Source organism: Sciurus carolinensis, chromosome 10 (assembly GCF_902686445.1).
Source record: "Sciurus carolinensis chromosome 10, mSciCar1.2, whole genome shotgun sequence".
In the NCBI taxonomy this organism is placed as follows: domain Eukaryota; kingdom Metazoa; phylum Chordata; class Mammalia; order Rodentia; family Sciuridae; genus Sciurus; species Sciurus carolinensis.
In genome coordinates, this window is record NC_062222.1 from 82,637,371 (window position 1) to 82,662,944 (window position 25,574).

Here is a 25,574-nt window from a genome sequence, read left to right on the forward strand (position 1 = left end):
AAATTGTGAGCAGCATGAAATAGTATATCTTGCTCTTGTAATATGATGAAACCAAAATAGTTTTTAAGAAATGTGTAGAAGAGAAAGTAGGATTACATATATGAATTGTCGAACACTAGTCATAGGTATCAAATTATATTTCTTACAATTTTTCTTCATATTTAAATATATATGCATAAAAACAAAAAAGAATGAAATAATTATCCTTCTGAATTAGAGTTTTCTTTACATGTGAAGTCCATTCCTAAATCTAAATTCTAATCTGTATACTCAGAAGAACACTTATTAATATTCATTGTCTCTACCCAGTGATCAGAAGAAGGAACTGTGGACTGTGTTCTTTAAAATCTTGACTACTCCATTTTCTGCCTAATGACCTTACACCTCTGTCAATTTCTTACATGTAACAGGCATAATGCTACTCCTTCATAGAGTTGTGATACTTATGTGAAACTCATAAAATGCTGGCCCATGGTAAGTAAGCTAGAATAAAAGCTGTTATTATCAGTACATGTTAGACTTGTGCTTCTCCTTTTTTTTTTTTTTTTTTAATGCACTTTTACTTAGTGAGAGGTACTTTTTTCTAATTCCTGTATTTTAGATAGGTCCTGTAGCCACCATGAATTGTCAAGAAACTTAATATTCTATGCCATGCACTTATGAACTGTCCATCCATTTAACTTGTCATGGGACAGCTCTTTGAGAGTTCTGTTTTCATGTATTATCTTCATGTTGATATCTCCATGTAGTTTTGCTTAATTCACTGGAATAAAGCAGTTAGAGGGAGAGCATGACTTAGGAATAGTACAAAAATGTTCCACACCAACTATATTTGGTGTATACAGGTTGAATATTCCTTATCCAAAATGCTTGGGACTGGAAGTGTTTCCATTTGCAGAGTGGCTTTGGATTTTGAACTGTTTGCATAGGTGTTACCAGATGAGCATCCCTAATTTGAAAATCCAAAATATGAAAGACTGGAAAATCTGAGACTCTGAAAATATTTTGGGTTTCAGAATATATCAGATGGTAGGTTTCTAGGTTAGGGACACTCAAGTATACTTGGCATAGTTCTTTTTCACTTCTTTTCACCTTCTTAATTGTAATTCCCTTCTTTCCATTTTATTGAGAGAAAAAATTCCTTTATTTGTTGAAACTTCTTTTGCATAAAAAGGCCAGGAACTCAGTTGACACAGGTTGGGAAAAAACAATAAGATAATCAAAGTCAGGTATAGCTGGATCTAGATTCAAATTATAAGGTCAGAACTCTCCTCCCCTCCCCCCTCCCCTTTCTCTTTTCCTTTCCTTTGTCTTTCTCATTTTTTTTCCCCCTCTGTGCTGGCTTTATTTTTCTGTCAGGATTAGATTATTGTTCCCCCAAGTGTTGGCAAGGACTGTCATCAGCATTTCTAGGCCATCTACTTTTCACTTCTCTAGGCAGAAACCCTTTGACAGCTCCAGTAAATTTCCTGGTAGGGTTTTATTGGGTCCTTGACTTGAGCCAAGCATATCCTTGAACTATTCGCCGTGGTCAGGGGATACAGTGCTCTGACAGGCCTGGACAGGCTCAGAAAGACCTGACTTACAGGACTACGAGTGGAGTGTAGGGTGACTGTCCTGGAGAAAAACAGGGACTCAGTTAAAGAAAGAGGAGGGATGGATACCAGGGGCCATGCATGTATAGTAAGTATTCCTGCTGTGAGGGCACTCCAGCACACTGGATGTAGCTAGGTAGCTGTGGTAGGCAGAATCAGGCCCTACAAGCTACCTGTGTCTGAATCCTTGGAACCTGTGAATATGCTCTGTTACATGGCAAGGAGGGGTTAAGTTATAGGTGGAATTAAGGTTATTAATAAAATGACCTTCAAGTAGAGAGATTATCCTAGATTAGCTGGGTGGTAGTCTTTATAAGTGATAGATGGAGGCACAAGAGAGCTAGAGAGACTGCAAAGAAGACTTTGATGTTGCTGAAGATGGAGAAAGGGAATCCTAAACCAGGCAGTACCTGAGGCCTGTAGAAACTGAAAAAGGCAAGGAAACAGCCAGAGTCTCTCCTAGAGTTTGCAGAAGCCAAGCATCCTGCTGACACCTTGATTTTAGCCCAGGGCAACCTACCCCAGACTTTGGATCTCTAGTCAGTGTTAAGTCACTGAATTTGTGGTTATTTGTTATAGCAACAGTAGAAAACGAATATACTGACATAAAAGACTGTCCCCATTTCCCTTTGTCAGACCATGAGCCAGACTATTTTAGATTTAAGAAAATATAATGATCACAGAGTTTCAACGAAAATCTTGAAGAATGCTTTCCACGTTCTTATTTTCCCTTGCCTTTGCCTCTGGGCGCAAATGCTAATTTTCATGGTCTTAAAATCTAGATTAATCTTTAAAAGTACTATCCCTCAAAAAATTATAAGAGGTAAGAGAAATATTAGTCTATAGAATGCCCAATATAAGCCATGAAATTTGATGATGACAAATATAAACAGTTCAAGTACTTCTTTTAAAAATAAGATTAAAATGTTAAAATTTTAGTATTTGGGCCTCATTTAAAAAAATAAGTCTAGTCTCCTCTTGTTACCCTGTTATTGATCATTTGTTCATTTCACTGTGTAGCTAACAAAATACTCTGATGTTTTTCTTCAAAGCATGCTTTTTCTTTTCTTGAGAGATCTTTCTTCTCTTACCTGATTTCATGTTCTGGAACACTGAAGAATGCGTGCTGTTCTTTCCTAAATGGCTTTCTTAAACATAAACATTGTGCAATTGCAACAAATATTTATTAAATAGCCAGATTTAAAAAATGAGAAGAATTTTTGAGTTCACAGCTATTTGTTTTTTCTTAATAATGAATAGTAATAAAAGAAAAGAAAAACTCTCGCTACCTTTCCTTTTCTCAAATAGCTTCATGAAAAATCTTGGACTATGAAAATAGATGTGCAGTTGAAAGAAAAGACATGCCAAAGAGTGTTTCTGCTTTGTGATGATAAGCGCCTAGGGGGGATGAAGTGAGGAAGAAAGGATTTGGCTGTGTTCAGAATTTCAACATGTGCCACAATTAATTTTTAATTGCTTTTGAGAGAAGATGTGTTCCCTTCCCCATAAGTGTTTACAGCCTTGCTAAGCCCTTCAGCATTTGGTGTCCTCTTTAATGTCCACTCTTCACCCCCCTTGCATCTTTCCTGGAGCAGCTGGCTCTTGTCATTTCTGATGAAAGTCATTCCCTTACCCCTGGCTCAGGATTTGGAAATGTTGTTGTTGGAGCCACTTCTTTAGCTGATCTTGAAAATGCTGATTTGATTTCATTCTTGAGGCCAGATTACTGCATACTAAAGTTTATACCTGATATAGGAAATTGCCTGTGTGAACTGCCTCTCTGTAGTAAAGTGATCAGCCAGTTCTTGGGACACAATCCCAGTTCTCTAGTGGGGTCATGGGGTACATTGCTTCAGCTAACCTGACCTGAATAGTAGGTCCCCTGTTGTCCTGGGATTTAAGATCCTTCTAACCATCACAGAAATATCAGGCTCGGATGAGAGTCCTGGGGAGAGAGACCTCAGGGTTTCTGTGAGGTGGAAGGAATCTGAATCTGACTTCCTTCTTCAGTATCCCTAGTTAGAAATGATGATGGTGAAGATGATGATAATAGCTCCTTTTTCATGTTGAAAAAGGATGGTGCAGGTTCTTCTTATATCTCACTTTGTTCTATCCCTTTGTTACCCTTATTTTACAGATAACCTTTCTGAACCTTATTTTTCATAATCTGTTTGGAAGAGCTCCTTAGACTGGAGCCAGAATTCAAAGTGCTTTCTGACTTCAGACTTTTAATACTCAACCACCAATATTTAGTAGTGAGAGATTCTGTGTGGAGAGTTTATAGCTTTTCTATGGGACAGGGTGAGAACTTAAAAGCAATTGAGGGAAATTTCTAAGGAAAAAAAGCAGTGGAACTGGAGTGATATCATCAAAGAGAGAAGCTGAAATTAAGACACTGCCTTGCTTGCTTTGGGAAAATGTCCACATTATGAACAAATAGTGAAGTCAGGAGGATTCCCTGTATATTCATGTGAAAATTCAGGAAGCTTCAGATTTGTCAAGGATCATGAGAGAGTGAGGCATGTTATTTTCAACAGAAAACCAACCTGTTCAGGTTATGGTTTGAAGCAATTTATTATTTTTTTTTCTTTTAACTTATTGAGAACTTATCATGCTAAAACACAGACACATGTAGAGGGTTCAGAAACCCTCAGAAATGGCTGAAGTTTTTAAACCATTAGGAAAGTGTACCATGGTTGATGTTAGGACAGAAAGGCCAAGGTCTTGAAGTTTAGGTTGAGTTTTCCTTGTCTGAAATGCTACAGACCAGAAATGTCCTGGATTTCAGAGTTTTGGGCATCTGGGAGTACTTGTATATAAATAATGAGATATCTTGAGGATGAGACCCAAGAAGAACCATGAACTTCATTTATATTTCATATACATCTCATGCACATAACCTGAAGGCAATTTTATACACTATTTTTAGTGTACCTGCATTTTGACTGTGACTCATCACGTGAGGTCAGGTGTAACATTTTCCACTTGGTGGTATCATGCTGGTACTCAAAAAGGTCCAAAAGTTTTGGAGCATTTTGGATCTCAGGTTTTTGGGTTAAGGATGTTCAGTCTGTATGTGGAAGCAGAGACACTGACTCCTTAAATCCTATGATGTAGTTTATGTGTACTAACTACATATATCTGTACAGATTTATGTACATGTCCATGTTGCATACATACATGTGCACATTCACAGAAGTGTGATTATTTTACCCAGCTCCAGGAGAAAGAAGGCATTTAGTTAAACTCAAGAATGGGAAATTAAGGTATGAGAGAATTCCCTGACAAAAAAATACTTTTCTTGTAATTAGACTGCCAGAGGGGACAAGACAATACTTTCTAAGGGGTAGTTCAAGTTTCTGAGAAATTCTGAATAAAAACATCTTCCTTTTGCCTGCCTAGGTTCTGAACACATTGAGAAATAGAAAAACTAAAAATGTAGATAAACATAAAATATCTTACAAAAGAGCAGGCATGGAGCCCAATGAACTCACTTTAACAGGCAAGTGGTACTTGTGTACCTACCTGGTGTGTTGCTGGCCCCATTGAGACAGACTGGACTGTCCCTGGCAAAGCAGAAGAGAATATGTACTTCTTGTCAGGTTCATGCCCAGGAATATGGATGGAGAGGGAACACCTGTACTTTGAAGACCTCCTAGGTTTTATAGACTTTGCAATCATATAAATCACTCTTCTTCATCAGCAAAGTGTGAGGTAAAGGGCAGAGAGGTCTGGAGTCCTCAGAAAAATCCTTTCCTCACAAGGAACAGGAGCAGGCTAATGACACTCCACTTCTAACTTAAGACAGAATAATTGCATCTACTTGAGATGATTGAGTTGGACAAAGAGACAAGGATTAGATGATTTTTCAAGGTCTTTTTAATTTTTTTTTTTTTTTTTTTTTTGTGGTGCTGGGGATCGAACCCAGGGCCTTGTGCTTGCAAGGCAAGCACTCTACAAACTGAGCTATCTCCCCAGCCCCTCTTTTTAATTTTTGACCTGTCTATATCCTCCGGAGTTGGAGAGTAGGGGCTAATTTCCTGCTGCCTACTCCTAAGAATGAGGGGTTCTACATTTCCTTCTAGGAGGTCTCCTTGAATGATTATTTCAATTTTTGGTTCATGATAGTTTAGGTTGTATGATAGTTCAGTGCTATGAAATGTTTGATTTTCTCTCAGGAACTGAGAGAAATATACCCAAGTTTTGCAAGCAAAATTCTGGCTTGAGAAGTACATGACAAAAAACTTAGGCAATTTACTGTCATTGATGACTTGCTGGCAAGATTACTATTTAGGGAAAGGAAGAGATGTGCTAATTTTAGACACTCCTTCAGGCTTGACTCATTCATTCATTAATTTCTTCATTCAAATATTTATTGAGTGACTCTAGGTTCTGTTTTAGGTAGTGAGGATCTATAATGAGAACAGATAAATTTCCTGTCCTCTTGAAGTTTCTATGCTAATTCATATAAAGAAACAGTACACAAACATGAGTAATATTTATAGGATGTCAGATGGTGACAAGATTTGTAGATAAAGGAAAAACGTGGAAAGAGGATAGAGATGGTTACTGGTGGTTAGGGACACCTCAATAAGAGGGTCACATTTAAATAAAGACCTGAAAGAACTGAGGGCATGAGCCATGCTGCTATTTGGAAGTAATGTAGACAGGCAGAGGAAACAACAGGTACAAAACCTTGAGAAGTGAGAATTTCAACTTCAGGTTTTGGGATCTTTTGAGCCATTGGACTCTAGTGGGATGGGTTTGGGGAGAAGAGTGGCAATTTCTGACACTTCAATTGCCCTGGGTCTGTTTTGAGGATAACCTACAAAAAGGGCAGAGTCAAAGCAAGTACAGTTAAGACGTGCATTCAAAACTGAGATGATGGTGGTTTGGACTAGATGGGTATCTAGCGAGGTGGTGAGGAGTGGTCAGAGTCTGGATATATTTTGGAGGTAGAAATCAATAGAATTTGATTAAAGGCTAGGTTTGTGGTATACGAAGAGCTGAGTGTGGTTGGTCAGGTTTTGGGTTTGAGTAAATGGTGTTGCCATTTACTGACATGGGAAAGGAAGAACAGATGTGGATAAGGAACTTGGGAGTCTAACTTTGGGAATGTTAAGTTGAAATGCCTGCCAAATATCTTGGTTCTGCAAGAGAATAACTGACAGGTGAACTCTGGGCTAGAGATGTGCAATCATGAAGGTATTCAAAGTCACAAGATAGGGTGAGCTCACCAAGCCAGAGGGGATAAATACAGAAGAGGCATCCACAGACCAGGTCCTGCTGCCCTTTAGTGTTTACAGGCCATGGAAAGAAAAGGACTCAAGGAAGGGAGAATGAGAAAGGGGAGACCAGACAGAGAGAATGGGAGAAACAGAAGAGAATAATGTCCTAGAAGATAGATAAATAAAATATTCCAAGATGGAAGGAGAAATAAACTAGGTCAGATGCTGCTCATAGGGCAAATAAAGAGACTAAATCTTGACTGTTGGCTTAAACAACATGTGGTTACCAGTGACCGTACAAGAGCTCAATTGGAATGGATTTAAGAAAGAGCAAAAATGGAAAGAGTGAATGGAGTGATCTAATACAGCCAATCTTCTGAAGTGTTTCGCTTTCAAGGGAAATGAAGGAATGAGGAATAAGCTAGGTGGGTGTCTTAGTCCTTTATGTGTTTTTATAGTGGAATCCCTGAGACTGGGTAACTCATAAGGAATTGAGATTTATTTATTGCTATTTGGGGGACTGGGAGTCCAAGATTGAGGGGCCCATGTCTGGTGAGGCCTTCTTGCATCATCCCATGGCAGAAGATGCAAGGGCAAGAGAGCATGTGTTGAGGAGAGAGACAGGGAAAGTGGGAACCCACTCCTGTGATAACTCGCTCACTCCTGTGACAACAGCACTAATCCATGCCTGAGGTCTGACACCTCATGACCTAACCAACTGGTAGTGGCCTCTCTCTCAGCTCTGTTGCCTTGGGGATTAAGTTTCTAACATATGAACTTTGGGGGACACATTCACACTAGTGAGAGGAATGTGGCATCCATAAGTTTTGTTTTTATTGTTGTTAAAGATGGGAAATATGATGAAAGCTTATTTATTTTGGGGGGAGAGGGGATAATCTAGTAATGTGGAGAAACTTTAAGAAATGAAGAGAGAGGACATTAGTGTAATAGTTCTTGAAAAGGCAGGAGGGGCTGGAATGTCATATGCTAACAGAGGGTTTGCTCTCAGGTAAAAGGACCAGCAGTTCATCCATACAACCAGGATGGAAATGGACTGACTATATGTGCTCAGCTACCAGTGGGTTATGGAGAAATCACTGCATCTGAGTGAAACTTGAGAAATGAATGACCAAAAATAGGGTTTTACAGTGGCTCCATCCCTCTGTTTGTGGAACTTCCTGCCTACAGAAAACTTTCCCTACCTCTTGCTTTGGCCTCTCAAGCATCACAGTTGACAGTTGTGTAGTTTCTAACCTTAACATTGAACATGGCATTGTTGTAATGAGTAGCTAACTTATGTTTAAATTGGCAGTAGCTAATATTGATTGAATCCTCTGTATAATCTCATTCAAACCTCTTGCCAAACCTATGAAGTTGAAACTTTTACTGACCAACAGTTAACTGAGGAAACAGCCTAAGAGAAAATAAAGAACTTGGTCAAAGTGATGAGTTGATTCAGCTCGTTGCTTTCTGACACGCTGAAGTTCCCTCCTTAGCCATACACTGTACTGTTTTGTGTAAGTAGTTGGGTCTATAAAATGCTTAATTTCTCAATGCAAGATAACATTGCATATGATTTGATTCTCCTATGTGATTGTAATCTGAGATTAAAATGTTTTTGATAGTTTCTATCCAGTGCCCCCATTTTTGCCTTTAAAAGCCTTTGACAGAAGTTATTCAAGCCACACTAGAGACTGTAGGTAGGTAAAACATCACCATTCTTGTGGTAGTTTTCCTTTATAGGTCAGATCTTAAATTAGGAATTGATAACAAGATGTTTCATCTATTCTGAAGGGAATGAGAGCTTGGGAATGTGTCTGCAGAGTTGAAATGATCAGAACTGAGGTTTTCCTTAGGCCCCTTACTTGCTGTGCATCTGGCCTTCTAGGTCCGCTTTCTCATCTGAAGAGTAGGAGGAGGTAACACCTACTGCTGTGATGGTTGTGTTAGAGATGGTATATTCTCAAGCACAAGCACAGAACCCAGTCCTGTTGTGTCAGTAAATGGCAGGCAAGTGGGCAGTTCTCTGTCAGTTCCTGAACTGCCACCTAGGAGTTGGTGGTCAGAGTTGCTGACTGCATCTTTTACCTGATCCCCTTAATTCCCAACAGGAAAATAACTGATTCAAAGTTTAATTTCAGAAATGTTTCTTATGTGTACATTTTAGGAATGGCTTATTATGTAGCATCAGGGAAGAAAACTATTTGTAGAAATATACCATCTTTATTTCAAATAAAAATTCAGAACATATTGTCTGACAGTGGGAAATGGAGCTGTCCCAGAGAGTCTAGGATGTATGGTGTGCTGTAAGCATGAGGCTCTGTATCCTCTTGGGTGTGGAGGAGCCTTCCTGTAGTCTTCCTAAATTTTATCATTCTCCAGTCACTTAATCTAGGCATCAGTATATTGTCTAGACTTTTTTTTGAGTGAATTCCCTTCAGGGGAGATGGAAATTAACATTTCTTCCTTATTCCCTTGGAACAGTGATCTGATGGTTAGAGAAAGGGTAATAGTCAATATTATTCATGTAGTCAGAGGTTCATGGGCCTCTGACTTTTGTAAGTCAGTGTGGGTGGTAGCATAGACAAAGCAATGGTTCTTTGGTTATCTGCAATTCTAACTTAATACACATTAAACAAATCCACCTGGCAAGAAACCCTGACATCTACAAAATCATGCATTAGATGATATTGGGTCTATCAGGTTGAATTAAGTGTTCCTTGTCCTCAAGGAAATTATAGTTAATTTGGGGTAGGCTTTATCAGTCCATATTCAAGGGCTTAATTCATCCTCGACTGTGGAAACTTTCCCCTCCATCACACTGCTCCTATGACAGCTGTGATCATTCCCTTACTTTCTAGTTCCATTTATAGAAGTTTTCACAATGGATTTGGTTGTAAGGGTGTCCTGTGCTTATAGGAATGCTTATTTGAGTATAGCAGGGATTGTGCTGCGGCTGCTACCAGTGTCTGAGCCAGGCTTCACTTTACTCTGTTATAATATTGTCTTTCTCTGCCCAGTGAATATTCACAAGAGTGTTGCTTGTTCTGTGCACTTCACAAAGAATAGTAGTATTTTGTCCAATACATTGGCCATTATAAGTGGCATAATGATAACAAACGTGCACAAAGAATCTCTAAGTTGCACAAAGTCTTCATTTGTCTTCTGATGATTTACACATTGCCTGAGAACATAATGATTCTATAAAGATACTTTAAGAGCACAGGACATGTCTTCATTTATGGATCTCATGCTCTAAATGATGTCAAAACAGGCAGTTTCTATAGATAAACCACTTTTGAATCATGTAATTTTTTTCAGGGCATTTTGACACACTGCAGGACTAATCTTCAGGTAGAATTATGCAAGTGGAGAACTTTTGATTCATGGTCTCAGATTTTCCTTTCTATCTTTGCTTTTTGCATCTTTGTTGCTCTCCTTGATTTCTTCTCCAGTATACACTGTCCTCTTTCCCAAGGGTGTTTGCATGCTAGTTGACATAGTACTCCCATTCAACTAAGCTAAGAGAGGTAAGTCAAAATTATGAAGTTCAGTTTTACCTGTTAGTGGTCACCCATATTGAAGTAGGTATCTGTTCCATGTAAGGAATGTGGCAAAAACTTGAATACAGTTCTCTCATGCTTAACTACTATCTGCATTATCAATTCAGAAATTCTCTTTTCTTTTTTGCCTATGCTAATTTTTCGAAGATCAAGATTTAGGGACATAGCAGAGCAGAACAGAATGAGTCTATAGGCTTTGGAGTAAATCTGAGCTTGTGTTTGACCCTGGACACAGACATTCCCTGGATCTCAGTTTCCTCGCCTGTGAAGTATGGTTGTTAGGGTTGTTATGACGGGAAAAATATGTATAAACTATAGCCCTGTACACTACAGTATAAAAATTACAGGTTTATGGTAGTTATTGTAATTAGCATAAATTCTAGGGTTTCTACAAGGAAAAATGAAAATAATCAGAATTTTTTTTCTGCATAATGTCAACTTTGTTAAAAGTTTTTAGCAGATGTCATTTGTGCCAATAATAAGTTATTTGGGGTATGTATTGATTTAAAGCAATCCAGGTATAGCTTATGGAAACTTGTTATTTTCATGTTCTCCAACATATAAATGTGATGTAAATATTCACAATATAATACATTTTTTTCTAAACTAAAAAATGATTCATTGAGTTACCTAAGTACATTTGAGACATGATTTGAGTTCTCAAAATTAATATTTATGAGATGGTACAGAAATATATTTATTAAGCCAATTGTGGCACAGTCATGTGGGGCGGGTACCTCATTCCTTCGCTATGTCCTTCTGTGTTCTCTTGTTGCACAGGGTTCTACAATTCTGTTTTTCACCCTACAGATTTACCAATAAAGAGACATAGAGAATATGAGCTGGTGACTCCAGTCAGCACAAATCTAGAAGGACATTATCTCTCCCATATTCTTTCTGCAAATCACAAAAAGAGGTCAACAAGGGATGTGTCTTCCAACCCTGAGCAACTGTTCTTTAACATCACAGCATTTGGAAGAGATTTTCATCTGCGACTAAAACCCAACACTCAACTAGTAGCTCCTGGGGCTGTTGTGGAATGGCATGAGACATCTCTGGTGCCTGGGAATATAACCAACCCCATAAATAAGCATCAACCCGGAAGTGCTTCAGAAAGAATCTGGAGAAAAGAACCTTTGCAGACTAACTGTGCTTATGTTGGTGACATCATGGACATTCCAGGAACCTCTGTTGCCATTAGCAACTGTGATGGTCTGGTAAGACTCATTCCATCCAGTGTGTGCGTGTGTGTGTGAGTGTGTGTGTGTGCATGCTTATGTGTCAGTTTGTGCAGGTGTTGGGAATTCAGCATGCCTTCAGCATGGTTTGGAAGGTAGAGGTGGAAAGGAAGCCTCATTGTTATATTTTCAGTGCAGGAAAAGGCATTAGAAAGCATTTTACTGTCAAAGATGTGTGCTTTGGCTTAATTTGAGACATGAAGACAACATTATTCCAAGAGACAAAAAAGAACTATTTTAGCATTTTTTGTTTTCCCTTATGTTATGTTGGTGGATTTTATTTCCTTATTTCTTTTAAAACTTTCTGAAAGCTTCCTAAACAAACATAGATTCTTCCAAAAGGATGGTATTTCATTTCTTATGTGGAAACTTTGGGTATCTTCTTAAAGAAAGTATTTTGAAAGCATTCTTTAGCTTTCTCACAGAATGGTGGAGTGGGAAATGTAGTAGATCCTTTGTCAGAACTGGCCCAACTAGCATGACTTTCTGAATATGAGGTGTACTTCTGTGTGGTGGTTTTGATTGGGTTTTAAAAAAATGTTCAAATAAATAGTCTTTTAAAAATGCTCAAACAAAATATCCATTTATTGATTTTTCAGTTTTGCAGTAGAAACCAAAAGTAACCAACCCTTCTGCGCTCCACAGATGTTAAATATTTTCATTTTGTGTCTCTAGATATTACTTGAAAATTATGTCAGGATTTGTGCCTCTTCCATTCACAGCTGTCTCCAAGTCTTTGTTCAAAAGGAACAACCATTTTTCTTAGTGTGATTTTCAGATTTCTGTTTCTGGGAGTTCAAGGCCGTTACTTTTGTTCTGTCACTTCTTCTAGGCATTCTCAAAATATCACCTACTTTCCTTATTATAATTACTGTATTTTGATTGGTCCTTTGATGATACCTTGAGTGTTCTGTCCTCTAGACACACCATTAGAAATGTAGGCCTAACCCAGTGGACTTATATTACTGGATGTTTTACCAAATGCTGGTGAGTTCGTTCTGTTTCAGACTTCCTTTTTTGCAGGCTTATCCTGACTATTAATGCTCTGCATTGTTTTAAAAATTAATTCAGGAAACTATCACATATGTGTTGCAGGTCCCAGTCTCCAACTTGAATTCCATTAGTTTAGGATCTGCACTCTTATGCTTAGTGGTGGACTATCTTCTGGGGTTTGAAGATATAAGGAAGTGCTCAAATTCTTCTCATTCTACATAAAAGGTTGAATAAACATGAATTAAGTCATTGAATTGAAAAAAAGAACTTTCTAGAAAAGAAGACTGAGGTAGTTTAGTTTCAGTTGTTGACACAGATTTAATTTAATTCTAAGATGCAAAGGGAAATAAATTATGTAAAATGGTACTGCTTTATAATACTTTTATAATACTTTTGAGTAAAATATTTTGAGTATCAATTTTTTTTTTTTTTTTTTTTTTTTTTTTGGTACTAGGGATTGAACCCAGGGATGCTTAACCACTGAACCACATCCCCAGCCCTTTTTAAAATTTTTATTCAGAGACAGGGTTTTGCTAAGTGACTTAGGGCCTTACTAAATTGCTCAGACTGGCTCTGAACTTGCAATCCTCTGGTCTCAGACCCCCAAGCCACTGGAATTACAGGTGTGTGCCACTACACCCAATTTGTGTATCAATCTTAATTCAGTGTTAGTATATCATTTTATGCTATAAAATTTAAAAAATCTCAGTTAAGATGTGAAACTTGGGATATTAGCTTGAAAATCAGGTTAGAGAAGGAAAAATGCAAATAAATCATTTTAATGAATGATCACAATGACTTTTAAATCTTAGTAATGAGTGTTTTTCTTATTGTACATGTCATTATTAATCATAAATAATAATGAAAAGGAAAATAAAGTGTGTATGAGCATTATTCATTAGGATTATTGATTATTTAATTTCTCATTTTTTCCTTTTCTGGTGGTGGTGGGGATTAAACCCAGGACCTTGTGTGGACTAGGCAAGCACTCTACCACTGAACTATGTCCCCAGGTCTTAATTTCTCATTATCAAGATATGTTATCTTTTGATATCATATATACATCAGAATAATATATGTGTATATAAAACTTGTAGACTGCAAATATTCATTGTTTGATTTTTGGTCCATTAATTAATTAAAAAGTATTTGTTGCAAGTCAGTTAGGGGCCTAGCACTGTTTTAGGTACTGAGAAGTGATAAAAGAAATAATTATGTTTACATTCTTTTCTTTTTCATGTAATAGAATATGGTATGTATTTATTTATTTATTTGTTTATTCATTTTGATTCATTATACACAAATGGGGTACAGCTGTTTCTCTGGTTGTACATGAAGTAGAGTCGCACCACTTATGTAATCATACATGTACTTAGGATAATGATGTTTGTGTTTACATCCTTATGGAGCTCAAAGATGGTAAGTTTGCCTTAGAATTTCAGTGTCTAAAATTTCTGGTGCTACTTATATGTTTATTATTTGAAGATATTTATGTAATTAAATATCTGTGTAGTTCATGTATATGAATAATGTTTATCTTAAATTGTGGTTAAGGAAATATCTTTTGGAGAGATTTTATGAATGAGACAGTTTCTAAAGCAGAGGGAAGTGGTCCAGGTCTTGAGCTGGTCCAGGAAAGGGGTAGGGCTGGCCTCATCAGGCAGTGCTCACTATGTGAACATGCTCAGATGGAAGCCTCCTTTAGTTTCCAGCTCACAGCAGCCCTGTGCCAGGAGGAAGAAAGCAGATGGTGGGAGAAACAGAAGCAGGGTTGTGGAGAGCAGATTAACAGACTGGAGGGGTAATACAGTGGCTGTTTCCTTGAGTTGGGGGTGAATTCTTAAAATTGCAGAATTGTGTTGATCAGGATAAATCTTTAGCAGAGAAAAAATGGGAGTTTGATGAGAATGTGAATAAATCTGATTGATCAGTGGCTGCCTCAGCTCCTCTTACATATGGACTTAAAGTTTAGCTTCTTGACCTTTGGAGGGAAGCAGGGCTACTGAGATAAAGCAAATGCTGGAGGACTGACATGGTAGGATTTAAAACCACTGCTCTGGGAGGCTCTGGGATTACAATCAAATCCAAGTTGTGCTAGTAGAAAGTATGGCCACTTCTGTCCTAAAAATATGAATGGGAAAATCTATGTCCAGGAAGCATGTAGTTAAGTCTCTAAAATGGAAGAGAATACCATCAAAGCTCTATCTGGAGGGGAGATTTAATCCTTTTGACTAGGTTAATTTTAGAATGGTGCAGCAGGGATTTTAGTGATCTGATTTTCTGCATGTGTCCTGTGAAGCTGCTATATATGGGAGCAGCCACAGGTATTTACTCTTAAGATTGGTGGTAGAGATGGAATATTACTCATCTTTAAAGAAGAATGAAATTAGGGCATTTGTTGGTAAATGGATGGTGTTAGAGAATATCATGCTAAGTGAAGTAAACCAAGCCCCAAAACCCAAAGGCTGAATGTTTTCTCTGATATGCAGATGCTTATTCACAATAAGGGGGGATAGGGAAGAATAGAGTTATTATATTAGGTAGAGGGGAGTGAAGGGAGGGGAAGGGGCCTGGGGGTAGGAATGATAGTAGAATGAAATAGACATTATTATCTCATGTACATATATGACTGCATGACTGATGTGATCCTGCAATATGTATAATCATAAAAATGAGAGATTTTATACTCCATTTATGTATGATTAATCAAAATGCATAAATGCATTCTACTTTCATGTACAACAAATTAGAACAAATAAAAAATTAATTAGAAATTTAAAAAAAAGTTTGGTGGTAAAGCAAGGAATCTCCATGAGTGAGATTCTTTACCTATTTGTCTCTTAGGCTGCCTTATTGGTGCTATGTGAGTTTGAAATGGGGAGCACATGAGACTGAATTAGCTTGTATTAAACAATGTTTTTGATTTAATAATAATAATACTAAACCCATTGCTGCTCAAAGTATGCTTCATAGACTCAGGTTTATGAGTAGATAAATAAAGACAAAAAACAATTTATAGCAACTTGACAGTTATTTTATGTGTGTTGGGTCTAATAATGATTTTGAAAATAGGGTTGGTATTTTGTATATTTTATTTCATTTTTCTAGTAATGTTTTTATTGCATTTTATGAAAAGATTGGTCTGAAACTGGCGAGTAAAGAAATGATTTTAAAGAAATGGAGATAGTTTAAGAGGCAAGCAGTGTTACTTAGGTGATTTTACCCACTTTGGACATTGATAAGTGACTGAAATATTCAGGTGGAGCTGGTATTCCTGGTAACTATATGGATTGAGCACAGAAAAGGTACTTTAACATGGGCTTCATTGAAGAGGACAGAAAAATACCTATGGTCACTTATTCAGAGCCAAGTCCTAGAATGCGATCTAGACAAAGATGTGCATAATAACTAGACAGTTATTCAGCGGGCTTCTGAAACCAACAAGGTCTTCTACACAAAGGAGTTGACAAAGATTCTTTCCCAATATGACCAAGAACAATATCTGTTCCTGGCTAGCATTGGCCCTTTCCTGTTCTTTTCCACAATTATAATTTATGAGTGACTTATAATTCTTAACAACTTTATTCTGCTCTAGACTGTAGTGCTTATAGGTAAGGATTATTGAGCTATTCAGTCATAGAACCTTTCCCACTTTATGACAGCATTCAATCTAGAACCAAGTCCTGGTTCTCTAGACCACTTTTTTCCCCAGATCACCTAACCCACTAAATCCTAATTAACATAAGTTCTTTCTAACATTTTCTTACTAAGATGCTCATGGTTCCCTCTGCTGTACCTGTAATAAACTCAATTTATCAACTCCAGGTGTGGTCCCAATGGATCTTGGCTGGAAAGCATTGACATGTTTTACCTCTCTACCTCTCTGAAGTGAGAGTCCAGTGGTGAGGAGTCATGGTGGCAGGTGTTTCCTATGGTGGGAACACACTGATGGATGAACACCCCAGATGAAATGTATTTCTTCCACAGAGCCCTGCCTTTTGCATTGTCACACCAATAAATCTCTCCTCTGAATAATGATAGGTCACAATCCTATTTTGTGGTCTTTAAATTTGCCAAAATAAAAGGTTGCTTGGTTAGTAGGATTTATGTCATGAGTTTTATAATATAAAGAAATAGAATTTTTCTAACTTTGCTAAACAGTATTGCCTTGTTAATCCCCTTGGATTGGCATCTAAGGGAACTGGTTGAGAGTTGAAGAACTGACTAGTTAATTGCTCTTCTGGGTTACCCAAGTTCAATAATTTCATTGTAGACTGATTTTAAGATCAAGAGAGTTTATCTAGGACAGAGTTTTCTAACATCTTTACACATTTTGTTTCAAATGAAATTACTAGGAGTTATCTAAAAAATAACATGTAAAATTGATAAACTCAGAGAAGGACTGATTAAAACACAGGCAGGAGGTGCTTTTCATCCTACCTTTCTTCTTTTCTTCTTCCTTGTCCTTGCTCTGATCTTGTTGATCTCCCTGAGGCATCTGGTGGGAGGACTTTAGTAGTAGGGCAGGGGTTTTGAAAGTTAAGGTTAACAACTGAGGTATCATAAAATGACTCTTTTCTAAAATACCTGACAGTCACATCTGGCTAATATCAGAGACATTGTTAGATTTTGGGCAGGACCAAATGAAGTCTTTGTAGGTAACTGCAAACTTTTGCTATAATCAGCCTTAGTTCCCTGCCTTAAGATTTATGTTTTGGGATTTAGTCCCTTCAAAAACATGTTCTTGCTATGCCTATTTCAGTAAGTCTAGCTGCAGAGGTACTTTTTAAAAAGGCTATTAAACAATGTGCATTGGATTGAGAACATTTGACTGATGAGTGTAGATTCAGCTCAGCCTATTTGGTAAATGAAATGTTTGGTACTAAAAATAGGTACCAGTTTGTAGCCATTTATAGCATATTTAAAAAAGACGGGTTTTGAGGGCTGATCTTTAGATGTTGACATTTGAACATCTGCTGTTAGAAGAAGAATGGATCTCTAAAGACCATGGCCTCCCACCTTTTCCTTTCATGGAAGGTGTCTGTATTGGTGTGTTTATTAATGGGACAGAGTGGTGATCTGTATCTTTCTGGTTTACTTGGCATGCTGATTTAGATGACCTTAGAAAGTCTGAGGAAGAAAGGACTGAAGCTATAGTTTACCTCCAGGAGTCTACATCAGGCTATTTTAGCAATGCAGGATTAGAAGAGGCTCAAGGCTTCTATACCTTTCAATTTCCAGAGATAGAAGGTAAAAAGCCCCTTTAGAAATGAAGAATGCTGAGAGTCCTCCAGTTAATTAGTCTGAGAAAACCAGTATATGACCTCATTGCTCCTTACCCAAGGTTTGGTCAAGCAGAGGCCCTAGGGAAGATGACAGTATTTACCTAGTTTTGCTTGCCTGCCTGTGACAGGTCTGAGCTGTTGCGCACATCTTCCACCTGGCCTCCTTTTTCATATAGCACAGCAGCTAGTCTGTGTTTACTCAGAATGGAGAGGGATGGTTTGGCATAGTCCTTGCTTATTTTCACATCATATAATTTGCATATGCTGAGAATCATACATGTGTCAACCCTGTTTCAACTTTATTTTTTTGTTTATATTTCTCTGTGTGACTTACTTCCTGTGAAGAATATCAAGTATATGACTTGAAGTAAAGTAGGAAATGAAAAAAAATGAAAGGACAAAAATTTTTTCAAATTTAAAGAATTTTTTTTTTTTTGCAGTGCTGGGAATTGAACCCAGGGCCTTGTGCTTGTGAGGCAAGCACTCTACCAACTGAGCTATATCCCCAGCCCTAAAGAATTTTTTTAAAAAGTTTTTACAGACTGCATTTTGATTCATTGTTCACAAATGGGGTACATCATTTCGTTTCTATGGTTGTGCACGATGTAGATTCATACCATTTGTGTAATCATACATGTTCATAGGGTAATGATGTCTGTCTCATTCCACCATTATATATAATAGTTAGTTTATAGTTACTCTGAATTATTCATATTAATTTATGAGTACTATAAATTTTCACTCTTCATTATTTTATTTACATAAATTTGTTTATGATTTATTTCCCATTATCTGCTCTAACTTTTGCATAGTACATCTTTAAGATCAAATTTAAAGATGGTTATAAATTGAGGAAAACAATAAATATGATGTTTGGTAAATTTCTGTTTGGATAGACTTGGAGAAACAGAAAATAAAAAGGATCTGGGAAGTGCTTTTTCTTGTTTTTAACCTGAAAAGTAGTCTCCAGTGCTTCTCAATGCCATGAAATCTATGATAGGTTTTTCAAGATAAGAAATGCTTTAAGAGTTATGAAAATAGTACTAATCACATCTAAATGTTTTCTTCTGAGTAAATTATAATTGAAATAAAACAGCAGCACAGCACAGAATTAATATAAGACCCTTGTACATAATCATGCTTTGAGGTCACAGAGAGCTTATAAATTGAATGCAAGACTCAAGATTCCCAACTGCAAGCTCAGTGTTATTTGTTTAACTTAATAGTCTTTGATTCTAGTAGTATTCATCCAAGTTAATAAAGCATTTTGAAGAGCTGGTGTATGTAAGACACTAAACTGACTGTTTAACACTGAGGTCAGGAAAAACTTTTGCCTTCAAAGGGTACTGAAAATCCTGTATGCAAAAGTATAACCAAAGTATCAGGCTAAAGGTTTTAAATAGCTAGAATAGGTGAAATGAGAGTTTAGGTGATGGAAAGGTTATCTCTGCCTGGAAGGATGGAAGAAGCAATATTTGTGCTACCAGGTGTCTTAGAAGATAAACATGTATGTAAGAGTAATCAAGAATGGTGGCAGGGATGGCATGGGTAAGGGAATGCAGACCTCTGAGAATGGGGGAAAACTGAGTAGCCACAGGACTGGGGAAGCCTGGGAAAGTTGATTTCATGAATTTTGTTATAGATTTAACAAATACACAGGAGACCCAAAGTAGTCTTGGTCCCTGTTTACCTGAATATAGGACTAAGACAGATATAATATGAAAGGGAGAAAAAGTCAGGAGAATATATGAGGGATGTCATTTGAGGCTGAATTTGTGAATGTGTAGTTGATATTTTCAGGGTTGCAGGGACATTCAGGATGAGAAAAGGGCAAAGGATCCCTGTTCCTTAATTTTGTTGTTTTTCTTCGGAGGAAGTTTTCTCTGAAGTCACAAGGCCCCCTTCTCTGGAGTTTAGGGAGGTATTGACAAGAAATGATTTTCTAGAACTTGTTCCTAAAATGTTACAGAGTTATGTTGTTTTTTTTAAAAATCTGAGTTTGTTTCCCATCATCTATGTTCCTCTACCTTCAGGTTTGTTGAGTTAAGTGCTCCCATTTAGTAAATCTATGACTGTGATTTCTTCTGTCTGGCATATTTTCTACAATTTTTCACTATATTGACTCTATTATCCTATTTCTTTTTTACAGTCCCCAAGGAGCATTTCTGATATCTGTTAGTGATTTTTTTGTTTATAGCATACTTTTATATAGAAAGTAAAAAATGTAGAGTGTAAAGGATAGTATAATTTGACCAATATTCCTTAGTTTTCAAGGACAAAGCAAAAGTATCTAATAAATGAGTTGATTTGATATTAAATCATACTTAATGTCATTTACAGTATCTATTCTGTATCTTTATATGTATATGTGGATATATAGTTGCATACATCTGTATTTATGCACAAGGGACACACACATAGCACAGTGAAAACAACCTACCTGTGTAAACAACAGCATTCTCAGTGAAGAGAAATGTAAACAAATGTAAAGATGCACTATTAAATCATAACTGCATGAAATTAGCTATGGTATATACTATACTACTGGAATAATTTTGTAGCCAACTTCTGTAGCTATTGTGGCCAGCTCACGGGTTGCCATTATCTGTTAAAATGCCCTGGGTTGCTGATTGTCTCCCTATAAGCATTTGACTCTGTAATAAATTGCAAATCACAATTAAAAGTGATTTTCCCATGTTCTTTGTATTTTTCACCATATATCATGCGTGTAACCTGCAAAATATATAATTGCTTAGGTTATTGGTAAGGTTTCTAGTCAACAGCAGTCTATTAGTTGTTAAATTTTTTAGGAGTTAAATGTTATATGAGGGTTTGTAACTGCATGGGGCTCAGTACCCTTGGTCCCCATGTTGTTCAGGGGTCAACTATAGTTGATTTTTTGTGTTATTCAGTTTTTTATTTCCTCATTTAATATACTGGTTTTACTATCCATTATTTAGTCCAAGGTATTGATAATATACAACTTTTTTTTAGAACTTTCTTTTCTTCCTCTAAGTTCTATCAGTTGTGCTTCATATGTTTTGGTCATTGGTTATTAGATGTATTTAATTAATATATAATGGCCTTCATCTTTTGTAACTTTTTTGATTTGAAGTCTATTCTGTCTGATTAATATGTGATTGCCTTTTCTTCACTTTTAACCTGCTTGTGTCTTTCAGTCTAAGGTGAATTCCCTATAAACTGTAGGCAGTTAAGTCATGTTTTTCTTTTACAATCCATTCTGCCAATCTCTGTCTTTTGATTGGGGAGTTTAGTCCATTTAATTTTAATTACTGGTAAGGAAGGGTCTTACCTTTTTTATTTTGTTATTTATCTCAATATACTTCATAGTTCTTTTGTTGTGCACTGCCTATAATGTCTTCCTTTGTGTTTAGTTGATGTTTTTGGAGGGCAGGTACTGAAATGCTTAAAATTGTTTTCTCATTTCCTCTTATATATGTTCTTTAGCTACATTCTTTGTGGATGCTAGGGGAATTACATTTAACATCCTGAAGTTATAACACTATAATTTGATTTTATACCATTTTTTAAAAAATATTTTTTAGTTGTCAATGGATATTTGTTTATTTGTTTATTTATTTATTTATATGTGGTGCTGAGAATTGAACCCAGTGCCTCACACATGCCAGGCAAGCACTCTACCACTGAAGTCACTACTGCAGCCCTGATTTTATACCATTTTAACTTCAATAACATAAAATCTTTGCTCTTTTTAAGAGTGCTTTCCTTTCCCCTTTCAGTTGCACACATCTCCAAATTCCATCTTTATATGTTTTATATCTAGAAACCTAAACTAGTAATTTTTAAATTCATTAGTCTCTTAATAATATAGTAAACAAAAGTGATGTTACACACCATTTTACAAGAATAACTTTTGTAATTGCTCATGTACTTAACTTTTACTGAAATCTTTATCTCAAAGTTTCAAGTTACAGTTTACTATTCTTTCATTTCAACTTTTATGGCTCTCTTTAGCATTTCTTATAGGGAAACTTTAGTGGTAACAAGTTCCCTTGACTTTTGTTTATGTGGGAATATCTTTTTTTTTTTTTTGAGGTTTATTAGTTTAAAAAAAATTGTTTATTTTATATTTTCTATGTGGTGTTGAGGATTGAACCCAGTTCCTCACATAGGTGAGGCAAGCACTCTACCACTAAGCTGCAATCCCAGCCCCTGCATGGGAATATCTTGATGTCTCTCTCCATTTTGCAGGGCAGTTTTCTGGATATAGGATTCTTGGTTGATATTTTTTTCCTGCTAACACTTTTGTCAGTCTACTGTGTTCTAACTTCCAACATTTCTTATGAGAAATCTGTTCATAATCTATTTAGGATCTCTTGTATGTGAAGTTATTTTCCTCTAACTGCTTTCAAAATTCTGCCTTTGGTTTTCAACAGTTTCTTTATAATCTGTCTTGAAGTGAGTCTCCTTGAGTTCATCCTACTTGGAATTTATTGAGCTTCTTGGATGTGTGTATTCATGCCTTTCATGAACTTTGAGAAGCTTCTGATCATCTATTTCTTTGATCATTATTCTCTCTACCCTGTTCTTTCTCTCCTTTTGGGATTCTAGCAGTGTATCCATTGGTTCTCTTCATGGTGTCCTAAAGGCCCTGCAGGCACTACTCATTTTTCTTCTATTTTTCCCCTGTTTCTTAGACTCAATAATTGCCAGTGCCCTATCTTCAATTCAGTGACTTTTCTCTTTGCTCAAAGTGGCCCTTGAATATCTTCAGTGAATTTTCATTTCTGTTATTGTCTCTGTCAGCTCCAAAATTGTTTTTGGTTTTTTTTAGGCATGTCTTCCTTTCCTTCTCTGAGCATCTTTAAGACAATTGTTTTAAAGTCCTTGCCATCAGGTTTTTTAGTTATAGCATCTTTTATTCCCCCTACCTCACAAATGACCTTGCTTTCTGTTTCTTTGTATGGCTTATTTTTGTTGTTGTTGTTGTTGTTGAAAACTAGACATTTCAATTAATAATATAGAAATTCTGGGATCCAGATTTTTCACTTTATGAAAGTTTGTTTTTATTTCAAATTGTTATGGGATGTTTCAGTTTTGAGGATTAGCATAAGATGTAAACTTAAGAACTTCTTGGGTCTTTTTTGAGCCTCTACCTGCCCCTGGGCATGCATAATTACATTTTAGTTTCTTTCATTTATGTAGTTGGTTTTGAATGGCTTTGTTTTCAATGTATGGATCTCCATAAAAGTAAAAGATAAAAGTGAAATGAAAAAAAAAAGTGTGCCAGTTATTTATGTCCCCTGAATGTTACTTTGAGCAGATGGGAAGGGCATTGGAAGAATCACAAGAGGCCAGACAGTGGCTGCCACTCTCAGTCTGCAGCTTTGTGATTGTAAGCAGCAATCTTTGATCAGGGCACAGATCCCCAATATTTGGAAAACGTGGTCCCTTTGCTCACTCTGCCTCATGCAGGTTGTATGCTGGCTGCCAGAAGAACATGTGCACAGGTGCCAGCCTCAGGACTGAGGGGTGGGGGATTGGTAGCTGCTACTATGTTATGAGATAAAAGTGACTGAAATTAACCAGTTTTCATTCAGGCTTTCCCTTGGAAGTTACTAGTCTTCAACAGACTCCAGAGTTCCAAACTCATGTCATCAAATTCTGCCAGTATGCTTACTGTCTAGGTGGAAAAAGAATTCTGGTGCACCCTACTTCCTTGTCTTCCCAGAGTCCTACCTGATATATCCTACTTTTCAGAGATCCTTAGAATGTATTAATTGTGGAGTATTGTAGTGAGAATAATCAGTAAACAACAATGAAGAGAAAAAGTGGCCAAATTATTCTGAGATATGGTACTTGTCAAGAGTTCAGTGTGAAAGACTTTAAGTGCCATTGATAAGTCAAACCTTTAGTAGAATGATTGAGGAAATGACCCATGTTGAGAGTGACCACAGTGTTGTTTTAGAATCAGACAAACCTGGACTCCAGTTCCACTGCTTACTAGCCTTGTGACCTTCAACAATTTATTTAACCTTTCTGAGGTCTCTTTCCTCCAGTGCAATGGGTAAAGTAATGTTTGTCAGCTCACAGCCTTTCCCAGAACATTGGTGCATCTTTCACACTGTGGTCTCTGGGAAATCAATGATTGTTACTACAGTCCCTATCCTTTGCCCCCTTATTTATAATTATTTATTTTAATAATTGACAATTAATAATACCAGTCACTAAGGCTACAAAATAAAACATATTGCAATTACCCAACTTAGCTTGCAAACTAATTTATAGAAAATACAGTCCTTAATGAAGTGAAAACCTTAGGACAAAACCTTGTAATGTTAAGATCATCTTACCTATCTCACTACCTCATTCAGGGCTTCTTTGATGTCATCTTCTCCCAGGGACACTGTAACCTCTGCCCTCCTGAAGACTTCTGAGGATGGAAACTTACTACTTTCCTTCATATGTATATATCACTATAGTACAAAAGTTTTTCTTTAGCTTCTACTTGGAAATGTGAAGTAAAACTATCTTGTTCCACTTGCTAGATTCTTCATGGTTACAGAGATACAGTAACCATGCCTGACTTTTTGTTATTCTAACAATACCTAGGTTTTGTGCAATTGACCATCCCATCATTCAGTATATCTCATAGCAAATGACCTCTGGTATAGGAAATTTTTCCCTTTAGTGGGATGATATAACCCACACCCTGACCGGAATTGAATTTACCAAGCATAAGTCACAATTTGATCATTCCTATCAGGTTTTTCATTTGGTAAAATATTTTAAATTATGAGACATTTTATGGGATGGAGAGTTCAATAGCATAAGATGGTATGTACTATTATTGAGAGTCTTCACAATCTTATTCATTTTATACCTCTTTTCTTAGGTGATCATGGCTTCTGTGTTACCTTATATCTTTATTTTTTTTTCCTAGTCTAGAGTCTACCATGAAAACAAGTATCCTGCTGGGAGGGTGCATTCTTTATACCTCTGTGAAGGTAGTTTAGGGGTTTGGATATAGAGGTGGCCAAAAATAAATTTTTAAACTTAATTGGCATTATCAAAGTTGACTTTTGGGACCTTCCTTGCTGGATTTATAATTAGCAGATAGTATTTTCCAACCATAATAAAATATGTAGGAGTTTCTGAAAAGCCTGCGTCTGTTTGGTGATGTCCTTAAAGGTAGAAGATATTTATGGGTTGAGAGAATTGTACTGTTGCTTGTCAAGGTGTCATAGAAATGTAGCAAGACCCCATCTTAAGGTGGATTCCTGAGCACGGGAAACCTGAGAGGAAATGAAGAACAGCACTTAATGAGAGAATTTGCAAATGTTAGCAACCCAAACACAGTGGGAAAAGTTTTATTTAGCATTATCTGTGAAATACAATGCTTTCAACATAATGATTGGAATCTTAGGGTAATACCTCTGTTGGACATGCATGATATTTGATCTTGCTTAGAGTGTGCCAGTATTTCATGCTTTCCTGCCTGGCTTCATATAGTCCTTCATTTTGCATACCTGGCTCTAAGGATGGTATTAACTGGCTGCCAGAACAAGAAAGCAGAACAAGCATAGTGATATGGGTCCAGATAAAATCTCACCATGATCTCTGATTCTATTTGTTCAGCTGCGTCTCTTTGCTGCCTTTGGCTTCAACTATGGTACCATATCTAGACTTA

General features: G+C 36.8%; 1 protein-coding gene across 1 annotated transcript in view; it reads left to right on the plus strand.

Moving 5' to 3' along the window:
• Adamts3 (ADAM metallopeptidase with thrombospondin type 1 motif 3) overlaps window positions 1-25,574 on the plus strand; it is a 270,571-nt gene that overhangs the window by 6,965 nt on the left and 238,032 nt on the right. The window contains exon 3 of the mRNA XM_047566569.1: window positions 11,197-11,603. Within this exon, the coding sequence (XP_047422525.1) occupies window positions 11,197-11,603 (407 nt within the window). The remainder of the gene's footprint in view (window positions 1-11,196; window positions 11,604-25,574) is intronic.